This window comes from Tachyglossus aculeatus, chromosome 9 (genome assembly GCF_015852505.1).
Source record: "Tachyglossus aculeatus isolate mTacAcu1 chromosome 9, mTacAcu1.pri, whole genome shotgun sequence".
NCBI lineage: Eukaryota > Metazoa > Chordata > Mammalia > Monotremata > Tachyglossidae > Tachyglossus > Tachyglossus aculeatus.
The window spans coordinates 49064542-49077873 of NC_052074.1; the positions used below are offsets into that span (position 1 = coordinate 49064542).

At 40.2% G+C, this 13332-nt stretch overlaps 1 protein-coding gene across 5 annotated transcripts in view; it reads left to right on the plus strand.

Moving 5' to 3' along the window:
• The window catches only part of SLC4A10 (solute carrier family 4 member 10), a 223203-nt gene that overhangs the window by 87986 nt on the left and 121885 nt on the right, over positions 1-13332 (plus strand). For all 5 annotated transcript variants that reach the window (XM_038750972.1, XM_038750973.1, XM_038750974.1 and 2 more), the window contains one exon: positions 2389-2470. In XM_038750972.1, the coding sequence (XP_038606900.1) occupies positions 2389-2470 (82 nt within the window). The remainder of the gene's footprint in view (positions 1-2388; positions 2471-13332) is intronic.

The window sequence follows — 13332 nt, forward strand, 5'->3', positions numbered from 1 at the left end:
GCAGGGCAGGCCTGCTGTGGTGGAGGCTCAGTGTCATGGTTGTCTGAGCTGACCTTTGGCTGCCTGGCCAACAGCACACCTTGGAAACCTGGCTGCACCCATCAGGAGACCCACGTCAACAGGGAATTAATTTACTCTGTAAAGCTATCAAGATGAAACCCCACAGGGTTTTTTTTTTAAGCTGGTGGTGGAGAGTCTCCTTCAGGATGTGCTTTTTCCAGATCAGAAACTGGGGAAGGCTGGACTAGAACACAGACATGGGAGTCAGAAGTCTTGGGTTCTAATCCTGGCTCCACCACTTGTCCGCTGTGTGACTTTGGACAAGTCACTTCACTTCTCTGTGCCTCAGTTACCTCATCTGTAAAATGGATTGAGATTGTGAGCCCCATGTGGGATAGGGACTGTGTCCAACTCAATTTGCTTATATCCACCCTGGTGCTTAGTACGTTGCCTGGCACATAGTAAGCACTTAATTATTAGTATTATTATTTAGGCTATTGTACAGTTTTCTGGGGTCTTAGGAAATCTTATAAAGTGTAATTAATGAGAAAAACCATTCTCCACCCTAATTCTGTATAGAATTTGGAGTATAGAATTCAATTCTGCAGCACCTCTCATCTCCTCTGCTCTACCTCCATCTCCACTCCGTAGTAAATATGAGCTGAGTATACATGGGTTCCCAAATTCATGAAAAACTTGAAAATATATAACATTTTTGATTTGCCCAAAAATATACTGCCATATTTCACAGGACTACACCCATGTTTAAGATTTATTGGCACCATTTCATTAGAGGACAGAAGGGGAAATCAATCAAACTATCAATCAATGATATTTATTGAGTCCTTTCTGTGTGCATAGCACTGTGCAAAGCTGTTGGTAGAGTTCCATGTAACAGAGTGGACATGTTCCCGGGCCACAAGGAGCTCACAGTGTAGAGCTGTGAACTCTAAAATCATATCAGAAGCACCTGATGTGTTTCTCCTTTACCTAGTTCTCTGTCACAAAAGGAATAAAATGTAGGGGCTTGAAGGGTTTTTGGCTTGCTTCATGTGCAAACCATATTCTAGCCAGAGCTGTGGGTTAGTTCCAGACCAGTCCAGGATCTGCTTCTCCAAGGGTTGTTTCTGGAAAGAAGGAAGGATGGCAGCTTCTCAGTCTACAGGTCTTAGTACTGGGAAGGAAGTTTGGGGCCTCTCCTCTCAATTTGTAGTGGATTGAAATAAAAGGCTAAAAGATAGTTTAGAAGCATCTATTTGCTACTCTGCTTCCTTTTCCCTCTGGAATAGAGCCCTGCAAGGATGTTATGTTTGCCTGTGGACAGGCACCCAGGTCAGGGTGGACTATGGACTAGGCCTTTCCCTCCCCATTTTGGGCCCCCTCAAGCTGGGCACAGTTGGAAAAAGAACTGTGGTTCTCAGTCATGGAAGTTGGGTTGTTGCTGTGCTTGTCCAGAAGTCCTTTGTTCCTGCTGGAATTTCAAGTCTCAGGAGACTTCAAGGAATAATAACTAACACACAGTGCTCTGTGCTTGCACAGCTCTGTCCATCCTACATGACTTGGTCCCTTCTGGGATTACACCTCACCCTCACGGTTGTGTCAGGAAAAGATTTAGCCTTTTGGCCAATTTAGAGTTGGTCTCTGTGATTATGCAGTGGAGGAATCCTGGCTCACTCAGTCTCGAATTCAAGTGGATCTTCCTCAACCCCGCATTGCCCAGGTTCTTTGATGATTTTTACATGCTCGAGGCTTTACCAAGTGCTCCTTGAAGGGCACCTTGAGGAGCAATCTTTGACCTCAATGAGCTTATATAATAAAGCAGGTCAGTACTCATCATGGAAGTTCATAGAGCCAAGGTAGACTGCTATGTTGCATTTCTTGTACTCATTTGGAATTGCATAGTTTGAAGGACAGTGGTAAGAAATACAAGCCACTTAATACTAATTGCTTTCTTGATATTAATTTTTTTTCCATATCTTATAGGCACTAGTATACTCAAACCTTGCTATAGTATTAGCAATGTTTTTTTGTCTCGTAATTCAAAATATCTTATGGATGGGAATTTTTCAAAAATAAAAATATATTCAAATAAATTACCAGAAAAATGGAATAAAAATGGGCTCCTACTCTTCCTGTTGTGCTTTACATTTCTTTCACAATGAAGAGCTTTAATACAAAAGGAATTTAATTTCTCCACATCTAAAGTTATCTATGGTGAAGGGCAGCATTGTCCACATCACCATAGTTGTATTGAGATCAGCTTTGCTGGAATCTTTGATTAACCTGGGAGATTTATTTTGAAGAAAGATGAGGATTCCTGCCGCAATCACAAATTTCTTTTTGAAATAGGTTTCTCATTTAGTGCCTACTTTTCTGTTCATTTTGCAGAGAAATGATGAAGAGGCAGTGGTGGATCGAGGTGGAACTCGCTCAATTCTCAAGACACATTTCGAAAAGGAGGATTTGGAAGGTAAGGACATTTTCTTCAACGGGTTACTAGTCTTTCCAAACAGTGGGTTTAGAACAGTAAAGGGATAAACTCCATTGAGAATATGGGTCACCTTAATGACCCAGTTTCTTTGAATGATATGATGGAAACTGTAGGGCAGCATAGCAGTTAGGGAAGGGGTGATTATCTTTCAGCACAGCATTGGGTAATGTTTCAGATCAATTAATCAGTAGTATTTGTTGAATACTTACTCTGCATAGAGCGCTGTACTAAGTACTTGGGAGAGTACAAAAGAGTGAGTAGATACAATCCTTTCCCTCAAGACTAAGTCTCTAGACTGTATGCTCATTATGAGCAGAGAATGTGTCTGCTAAGTCTGTTTTCTTGTACTCTCCCAAGCACTTAATACAGTGCTCTGCACATAGTAAGCACTCAGTAAATACCATTGATTGATTGATTAATCGAGGAGTTTACAGTCTAGCTGAGGAAATAGACATTAAAATAAATCACAGGTAAGAGAAACAACTGAATATAAGGATATGCACAAAATAGAACTCTAAGCAGTGATGGATCCTTATGTATTTTAGGGCTGCTATGCCTACAGATCGCTCTCTGGTATTTTCCGTCTTGCTTGTGTGTGGAAGTAGAAATACTATTCAGCATCAAGACCAGTGAACAATTTTGGAAATCTCATCAACTGCAGCTGAGGTCAAATATATGTGGGATCAAGTCTACCAACTCTTTTGTATTATACTTTCTCAAGCACTTGGTAGTGCTCTGCATACAGTAAGCCCTCAATAAATACCATTGATAGACTGTTGTATCCCGTGATGTGTAAGAATGTCCCTCAAATTCACGGGTAGAACATTCTAGGGAGAGAAACAGGAAGGTTAAAAATTTCAGAAACATTTCAGTTGTGTGTATATGTATGTCCACAGGCAAAGATTAAATCTCTCTTTCCCCTTTCCCCACGTCCCATCTTCTGGGAAGCTGTCTAGTACTGGAATTAAATGGGAAGTTTTCACACCCTTCTAAAGGTAGTCAGATGGTTCCAGGGTCTCTTGAAAAGAGGTGGGTGGCATCTCCCTTTATCCTTCCCTATTTCAAATGTTACCAATGCAGTCTCAGAGGCTGTTTTGGCCATCCAAATATAGAAGGTCACAGAGGTTACGAAGGCTAGGGAAAGATTTCCATGCTAGCTAGTGGAAAGCACTTCCTTTCAAAGTGATTGCTGCCTAGGTTTCTGCTTTTGCCAATTCACTGGGAAATTCGCTCCATCTCTCTGCTCCCTTTCTTTCCCTTATCTCAGTCCTTCTAGTTTTCTGGCCCTTGACTTCTCTGTCTTCCCCTCCCAGTACCTGCCTTCCCTTTTTGATTCTGTTGTTTAATATGAGGCATTCTAAGAGCTCCAGGGCTGCTGAGGAGATCAATCAGAGACTTGGTTGTTCCTGCCACATCTGCCCCTTCTGCTTCCGCTGCCTTTTGGGACTGCAAAGCCAGGGGACTGGGGCTGGACCGAGGTGGGATTGGGGAAAAAGCAGGTATAGATGAGGAGAAGTGGGGAGAAAGGCTGTAGGAGGAGAAAGGCAGAATGAGGTGGAGGGGAGAGGGATGCCAAAGGAAGCTTACTATCCATTTGCACATCCCCTCCTCAGGCCACCCTGGAAGGGGAGATGCCAGCCTTATATACCTCAACAGGAAAAAGCCTTGTGGGCAACTTCTGGGGTTCCTGGCAGAGCGAACCTCACTGTGCTAGTGAATAACTGGAAGAATAACCTCTTCACTTGCCTTCTCTCCCACACACCCACTCCCCACAAATCTCTCCTCTTCTCCCACAGAGACCTCTGACCTTTTGACTACTTCTAATTTTTTAAAGTCGTCATGCCACATTTGGTCTCCCAACCCAAACTACCTACGCTTGGTGCCCAAATTGATTCCCTCAAAACCATCCTCTCCACTCAACTCAACTCTCTTGCTCCCCTGTCCCTCTACTGATCTCGGTTACCTCATCTGTAGAATGGGGATTAAGAATGTGAGCCCCACATGGGACAACCTGGTCACCTTGTATCCCCCGCACCCAGTGCTTAGAACAGTGCTTTGCACATAGTAAGTGTTTAACAAATACCACTGTTATTATTATTATACCGTTAACATGCCACCCTGGATCATATCTACAGTATCACCATCATCATCACTAGTATTTATTGAGTGCTTATTGTGTGCACTGTACTAAGTACTTGGGAAAGTGTAATACAATAGAGTTGGTAGACACATTCCCTACTCACAACAGAGAAGCAGCATGGCCTTGTGGAAAGGGCAAGGGCCTGAATTCTAAGCCCATCTTTACGAACTTCTTGCTGTGTAATCTTGGGCGAGTCCAGCCCCAGTATAATAATAATAGTAATAAAAATATGATAATTGTATAATGACAGTAGTGTTTATTAAGTGCTTACTATGTGCCAGGCTCTGTACTAAACTCTGGGGTAGATTCAAGCGAATTGGGTTGGATACAGTCTCTCTCCAATTTGGGGCTCCTTCTCTGTAGTCTTGCAGTTTTTTTCTGCTTAAACTGTTCAACAGGCTGTTTGATAATCTGCAGTTGTTTCCTCTCTGTTGCTACACCGTTTGAGGTTTAACCACTTGATTCTTAAAATTGTTTCTTTTGTATCCAGTGTTTGTTTCCCCATTAGAGATCACAAAAAAGCTATTGTGTAGGCTATTGTGGCTTGTGGTTATTCACCCCCATCATGTGTCCTGCCTGGAATGAGCACTGAACTGCTTCTCTGGTGCTTTGGCTGAATTTTAGGACTTTGTCATTTATGTATCTGTCTTGCATTTTAATGTCAATTACAGCACATAGGAGATGTTGATGGAGATGGAAATGTCCAAGAATGTGATGCAGTAATCCCAGTTCTCATTGCCACATGGACAGCTCAGCACTTTAATTGCTTTAGAGATTTTGTGCCACTTCAACACCGTCTGTCAGTTTCCTAAAGGATATATTAAGTTTTTCAGCCTTTAACCTCTTTGTCTATTTTTAAATGCTAAAAAGCGTGTGACTCAGGGGACAAAATTCAGTGACAGCATTCAACTTTGTGTCTTCTATGGAAATCCTTCATTGCATGTAGAATTTGCTAGGTTCTGGCTTCTACATAACTTGAGCCATCTTCAGCTAATTTATCAATCCTTAGTGCTTAGAACAGTTATCATAACCCCCATATGACTGATTTTTGATGACGCTCTTAGCCTGTTGGGTAGAAAGTTTCCCAGAGAATCATAATTTAATGCTGACTAAGTTCTTGGTGGTGAGGCTTCAAAGAATAGATTGAACAACACAAATTCTAGTATCCAGTCCTGCTATATGTCACTGGTGTTGGAGATACGATCTAATGAGGTTCTTCCTTTTCAGATCTGATAAAGTTTTCACAGGGCATTCAAACTTTTTCAGTAGTTGCCAGCCTGGTCTAAGGCCTGTGGTCAATGCCATGAGAAACTTCTTAAGGTTCTCTGCACTTCTGATTCCAGCATGGAGCAAGGATTATTTCTACTGAGCCCTGAAGTTGCATTCCTGCCTTAGACTATAGATTCGTTATGGGCAGGGAACATGCTTACTAATTGTATTCTCACAACGCTTAGTACAGTGCACACAGTAAGTGCTCAATAAATACCGATAATGATGATGATTGTGATTTTGGGAGCATGTGATGTGAAGATTTCTCCATTGCCAGCCGTGGAGAGCAGTGGGATCCCATAATAGATTCTGCAGTCAGTTCTTGTACCCTTCTTCTTGATGGTAGTAGTGATGCATCTGTGCGATCATGGGGCATTTACTCAGTATTTCCTGTGATGATGAAGAGCCTGGGTAGGTATCTGAGCAGAGCTCTCTCCCTCTGTTTGGAAGTTACTATCTTGGCAGGTAGTCTATCCAATCCTGGAGCTTTGCCATTCTTCAAGGCTGTAACTGTGATGGTGATTTCATTAAATGCTGAAACGAAAGCCATTCTTGACATGTTGACAGACTAATTAGTCTTTTCCATTCAAGATGATTCTCTTTGAAAGTGTGTTAGGAGATAGTTGAAATGTTGTGCACAGGATTCCTGCTAGTCTGCGATGAGGGTGGAATCGTCTACACTCCTCGGTGGCTTTGTTGCTGTGTGATAGGTTCACTTACACCCTTCAAGAGTGCACAGAAATAAATCCTTATTTAGTTTTGAGTCACGTCATCTTCAATTACATCAACCTTCATACTCCTTCAATTGTTGCATGCTCCTTAGCTAATTCTACATTTTGCAGCATAGGTGTAGAATAACCCTTTTGTAAGGGTTGGGAGCATCTGCAAGGTGTTCAACCTATGTTGTTTATTTTGCTGCAAATATTCTCTGACCTCATAATCATCTTGGGGAAGCAGCATAGCCTAATGGAAAGAGTATGGGCTTGGGAGTCAGGCAACCTGGGTTCTAATTTCAGATGTGGTACTTGCCTGTTGTCTGACCTTGGCAAGTCACTTAACATCTCCTTGTCTCAGTCTTCTCATCTCACATGGGACAGGGACTCTGTCCAACCTGAATATTTTCTCTCTATCCCAGTGTGTGGTACAGTGCTTGGCACACAGTAAGCACCTAAAAAATAATGCCATTATTAGTGTTCTCATCTCATAAAACCAGTCCTGGGAATTTCAGCTGGCAGGGCTCAAGTTCTTTAGCACTCTTTTATAAAAAAAAAAAAAGATAAAAATCTTGTAGCCCAACCCAGTTGTTGGTCACCCTGGTAGAGGCTGGGGTAGGTACAAGTTACACACAGAGTGCACAGTCCAAGTAGTAGGGTAAACAGGTATCCCCATTTTAAAGGTGAGGAAACCAAGGCATAGAGAAGTTAAGTGACTTGCCTAAGGTCACACAGCAAGCAATTGGCAGAGCTGGGATTAGAACCCAGGTCATTTCGACTCCCAGGCCTGTACTGTCTCCACTGGGCCATGCCACTTTCTCAGATTGCTCCTCCTGCTGCTTCTACTGCTTCTTCTTCTGATATTCAGATACTTGAAGGTTTGGGTGCCACTTGTAACTAGAAAAACCTTGGATTTTTCAGTGACAGTCAATCCATATCCTAATTTGGGCCCTTGTAGTAGCAGTAGAAGCAAAGAAGCGGTGTGGCCTAGTGGATGAAAGCACAGGCCTTGGTAGAGGACCTGGATTCTAACTCCTGGCTCCACTACATGTCTGCTATGTGACCTTGGGAAAGTCACTTAACTTCTCTGTGCTTCAATTACCTCATCTGTAAAATGGGGATTAAGATTGTGAGTGCCATGTAGGACATGGATTGTGTCTAATCTGATGAGCATGTGTCTACCCCAGTGCTTAGTATAGTGCCAGGCACATAGGAAGCACTTAAATAGCATTAGGAAAAAAAAAAAGTAATGTGAGCATCCTTATCTCACTTTCTGAGACTACATTTAGCAAGGTATCACTAAACTCTGGGCACATTCGAGAAGCCTTTTTTGGTAAGCAAAATCATGGCAATTGCGAACTGTTCTTTTGCAGAAGTAGGTCATTCTGTTTAGCTTGTAATTTATATAGAGTATGATAGCATATTATTATTATTAAAGCAAAATATATATCAGTTTTCTAGTATATTGATCTACAATATTATTTTGAGGACATGGTGTTATAACAAGTACTTAATGGTGATCCAAATCTTCATTTTCCTCAAAGCAGAGGTATTTTTTCAGTTTTTAACACTGAAAATACGATTCTAATTTTCTTTGGAATAAATGTCAAATTCTGACTGCTAGCCTTGGATGAATTTTCTAGCTCAGTGTGAACTTTTCCCTGCATCTGTGGCCTTTTGTTCTGTGAATTTCTTGTTTTTGATGGTTCTAACAAATAATTTAAGAGGTGTTTGCACACAAACTCTATTAACAATTCTTCTCACGCAAAACCCAGTGGCTCAAGTTTGCATTTCCTTGTAACACGTCTTCAGCAGACACTTCTGGAACATAAATAAGCTGAAATGCTAATTTAAGATGTCATATTTGTTTTGGAGCTTGTAACTCTTGTATCCCTATTGAAGCCTGGTAGAAGACAAGTATGAGAGGGTTTGGGTAAAGGGTCCTGAGATCCAAGCAGAAATATTGGCTGTAAGAGAACTTACAATTTAAAGCTTTGGAAGCAATTATGGTCATGATGTGAATGGGCCCCGCCTCACAGTCCCTCCATTGTAGAGCACTGCCAGAGCTTTAGAATAATATTTTGGATAAAAGTTAGAGTTATAAAGCCAACTGTTTAGGTTTCCAAGAAGAAAAATGATCCCACAGTGTAGCAGGCCCCTTGGACTCAGAACTCTCTTGATGATTTGGGATATAGACTGTTAAATTTTTGGTGGCAGTAAATCAGAAACAGAATGATCTTTGTTCATATTTTTTATTGATTTTATTAGTTTGGGTACAAGCCTCTCCCCAAGAAGACAGTAAAAGGGATGGCCCCTGATGTGTAGAAATGTACAACTGAAAGTGGAAATTGGTCAAAGATGATTTCAAATTTTAGGAGAGGGGCGTTTACATATCAGTCAATAGTATCTGTGCAGAGCACTGTACTGAGCGCCTGAGAAAATACAAGAGAGTGAATGGACACATTCCTATGCTCAAACAGTTTATGATCTAGTGGAGGAGACCAGCACTGAAATAAACTGCAGAGACTATATATAACATATATACTTCAGTGCACTGGGGGTAGGGAGTCCGGTGAGAACATAAGTGCTTGGAAGGGACAGACTAAAGTGCTTGTGTGACTCTGTAAAAGAGTGGAGGGGATAGGATGGGGAGGTGAGAGATTAGTCTTGGGGGTTTCCTGGAGGAAATGTTATTTTAGTAAGGTTTTGAAGATGGGGAAGTGGGAGTGAGTCGCTAAGCCAGAGGGAAAGCTTGAACAGGAGCTCAGTGGTGAAAGAAATGGGAGCAAAAGCACAGCGACTAGGTTGGGATTAGAGGAGTGAAGTGTGCTGGCTGGATTGTAATGGGAGAGGAGCGAGGAGAAGTAGTGGATAGAGAACTGATGAAGTGCCTTGAAACATATAGTTTTTGCAAGGCTTAGGGTTGATTTAAAAGATGTATGTGAACTTGCACACCTGAGAGCCAGATGAATCATTTGAAATCATCTCAGCTTCCCAAAAAGTCAGGTTGGCTGCAGGTAAAGGATGGCATTTCCACGTGCTGCTCATTTTAATGAGCCTCTTCAGGAGCACAGTTAATTCAGCAGTCACCAAAGTATGGGTAAGCTTCTTTCAATTCACTATGAATTCTAATGAATGATCTAAAACATACATTTTTCTTAATTACATAACAAGCTAGAGTTGCACTATTTACAATTCAAAAAACAAGGCAGTAATTATATAGTAACTTGATTTTATATAATTTTCAATTAGATGCATATTGTATAATGAGTACTTGGCACTTATTTAATTGCATTTACTGGGTATTTTTCAAAGTGAATGCAATAGGGAAGCAGCGTGGCGTAGTGGATAGAGGACGGACCTATTAGAAGGTCATGGGTTCTAATTTCGGCTCTGCCACTTGTGTTCTGTGTGGCCTTGGGCAAGTCACTTCACTTCTGTATGCCTCAGTTACCTGATCTGTAAAATGGGGATTGATACTGTAAGCCCTATGTGGGACAAGGATTGTATCCAACCCGATTTGCTTGTATTTACCCTAGCATTTAATATAGTGCCTGGCACATAATAAGTGCTTAACAAATACCATTATTATTATTATTTTAAATAAGCCCTCATACCGTGGTGTCATATGTAAGCATGAGTCTGGCTCCATTTTATCTTTTAGAGTAAAATTTTAATATAGAAAAACATCACTGAGTTAAGTCTTGGCTTGGAAGCCATTAGGTCAGGAAAAGATCATTTTGACCAATTTAGAGTAATCCCCATTTGCATTACTGTGATAATCATGATGATGAGCTATGTAACCTCCTAGGGGGTCCAAGAAATTTAATTTACTGGGGTGGGAAAAGCCCATTTGTATCTCTGAATAACAGATAGTTCAAAAACTTGTCTGATCTCTGCTATTTGTCTTCTGTGTGACCTTGGGCAAGTCACTTAATTTCTCTTGGCCTCAGTTAACTCAGCTATAAAAATAATAATAACGATGGTATTTGTTAAGTGCTTCGTATGTGTCAAGCAAAAATAGGGATTAAGACTGTGTGCCCCATATGAGACAGGGCCTTTGTCCACCCTGATTAGCTTGTATGTACCCCAGCATTTAGTACAGTGTAGTATGTATGTATGGTATGGTATATAGTAAGTACTTAACAAATACTATTAAAAAAAAAGAGGACAGAAATCATATCTTATGTTTCTTCAGTATGTTCCCAGGTGTTAAAATGTTTTTACACTCAGTAAACACTGTTGTTGAAACAGTAGTAGCAATAATGATAATAAAAAATGCAACAGTAATCTAAGATTATGCATTTCCACTAAGACCCCACAGAAAGATCAAATAAGCTTATTAGTAGTACTGTAATTCTTGCTTCTTGATTTAGAGTTCATTTACTTTAAAGATTCTTAATATTTCTTGGCTTATAGAGACAGTGCTTGACTAAAGCATTTTGTTAGTTGCCAGATTATGAAGATTCCAATTTCAAATAGAACAATACCAACCTCCCATTTATTTTAAGAATCTAAGTTGTATTTTGGAGCATAATATAGCATCAAATTTATTTATATTAATGTGTGTCTCTCTCGAGTATGAGCTCATTGTGGGCAGGGAATGTGTCTGTTTATTTTTATATTGTACTCTCCCAAGTGCTTTGTACAGTGCTTTGCAAACAGTAAGCGCTCAATAAATATAAATGAATCAAATAGAAAAGACTCTCCCTGACCTCTAAAAATTATAGTCTAGAGCTAATAGTCCCTAAATATAGTTTTGATTTGCATTTATTTTTTTGATGGAGTCCATTTTGGGTAGAAGAATAAAAATTTGAGTTAATCTCATCTAGTGTGCAGTTCCTTCATTTTCTGTCCCTGGTCATCATGAGGTCATCATGAGGTATTGATTGGGAAGTGAATATGTATAGTCTAACAGCTCAGTTCCATTCCCTCATAGAGCATGTTTTCTTTCCCTTTTACATTTCCTTCCTTCATTTATGACTAATTCAGTTTCTGTATTTCAAATGCCTTTTCTGGTTGGGAACAACAGTTTTTCTCTGTGTTCTACTTTGTTGGTTCATTTTCATAGAATTTAAAGCTGCTGACACATTGTCTTCCTCACGTATAGGACAGTTCCATATGGCACTTGGTCCAGTTTTGACTGCTAGCGGAGTCAACTAATTACATAGGATTCCCTTGAAATTACACTTTCTGCCTGCCAAACACTTTGAATCCTTGGGCCATGTGTGCCAACGGTTGGAGTTCGGGAGCAATAATGTTTCCCTGCCTCGCTCTCAAGAACTCTCCTGAATCTGTTCAGTTTGTCATGCCTCTGTAGGATTTTGTCTCTGCTGCGACTCCATCCATTTTAATAATGACTGTACATCTTCCCAGTTATGCCAGTAACAGCCAAAATCATATCCAGGTCATAGGTTTGTAACTCCTTAAACAGAGAAGAAAATTTAATTTGAGAATAGGAAATTACCTTCTTTTTTTTCCCCTTTTGATGGCCTGGGCTTTGACAATCCACATCCATTTATCTCAAGAGAGAGTGTAGATCCTTTCTTGTGGTTTTATTTTTTGGGAGGCTTTTTAGGGTCAGCATCAATTTCTGAAATTGAGGTTTGCAATGTCCCTGTGAAGGGAAAAATCTGTTAATGCTCTGTATAACTTTATTGCTTATTGAAATGTCTTCCCTGAGATCTTTGCCTTTATTTTGATTGGGGCTACAGTGGTAGATTGAACATGCAATTTAGTTTGAACTGCAGTTTTGAAAGCCTAGAACTGAAAGATGGATTACTCTTCTTTACCCACTTTATGTAGTCAGGCAGTGAGAGCCAGGGTGTCCTAGTGGAAGAGCAAGGGACTGGGAATCAAGAGGCCTGGGTTCTAGTGTGGCTTGTGGGCAATCCACCTGACTTCTCTAGGCCCCACTTTACTCATCTGTTAAATGGGGACAAGGTCCTTGTTCTCCTTCCCTCTTGGATTGTCCCATGTAGGACAGATACTATGTCTAACTTGATTATCTTGTGTTTATCCCACTATTTAGCAGAGTGCTTAGATATACAGTAAGTGCTTAATCAATACCATTATATTATTATTTTAGAGCTGGAGAAGAATCCTACTTCCACCCAATGTGTACCTACCTATCGGGGTTGAAAAAAATGCAGCTATACAATGCATTTTAAAAACTTGAAGCAGAGTTATAGTATAGTGTTTTAAAAGGAATTCCCTCATTACATTAGATGTAATCCTATAAAAATTAAAAAGGGGGAATTTTATAACAAGGGAAATGATTTCTTTAATCCTTAAGTATTTTGCTTGAAAAATGTTTAATACTTTGAAGACAGACCACAAGTGGCCAAAGCCTCTTATTTTTTCAGTGCATAGGTTTAGATTAACAGTATACTTTTGTTTTGCATTTCTCAGACATCTATGACCTGATTAAGTATGTTCATTTTTTTAATTATGCAGTCTAATAGTGTATTTGTAGCATTGTGAAGGTGACATTGCAAAGGAGATCAACTTAGTCTACTTTTTGATTAAATCATTATAAATGTCTTTCACTTACTAATCTTTTCCCCAGAGATAGCCTACTTTAAAACACAGCTGTTTCTCCCCCAGCCCCCCAGACTGCATGCTTTATGTGGGCTGTCCAGGCCAGTACCTCCAACTAGATTAATAATAATAATAATTAATAATAATTATAGTATTTGGTAAGTGCTTACTATGTGCCA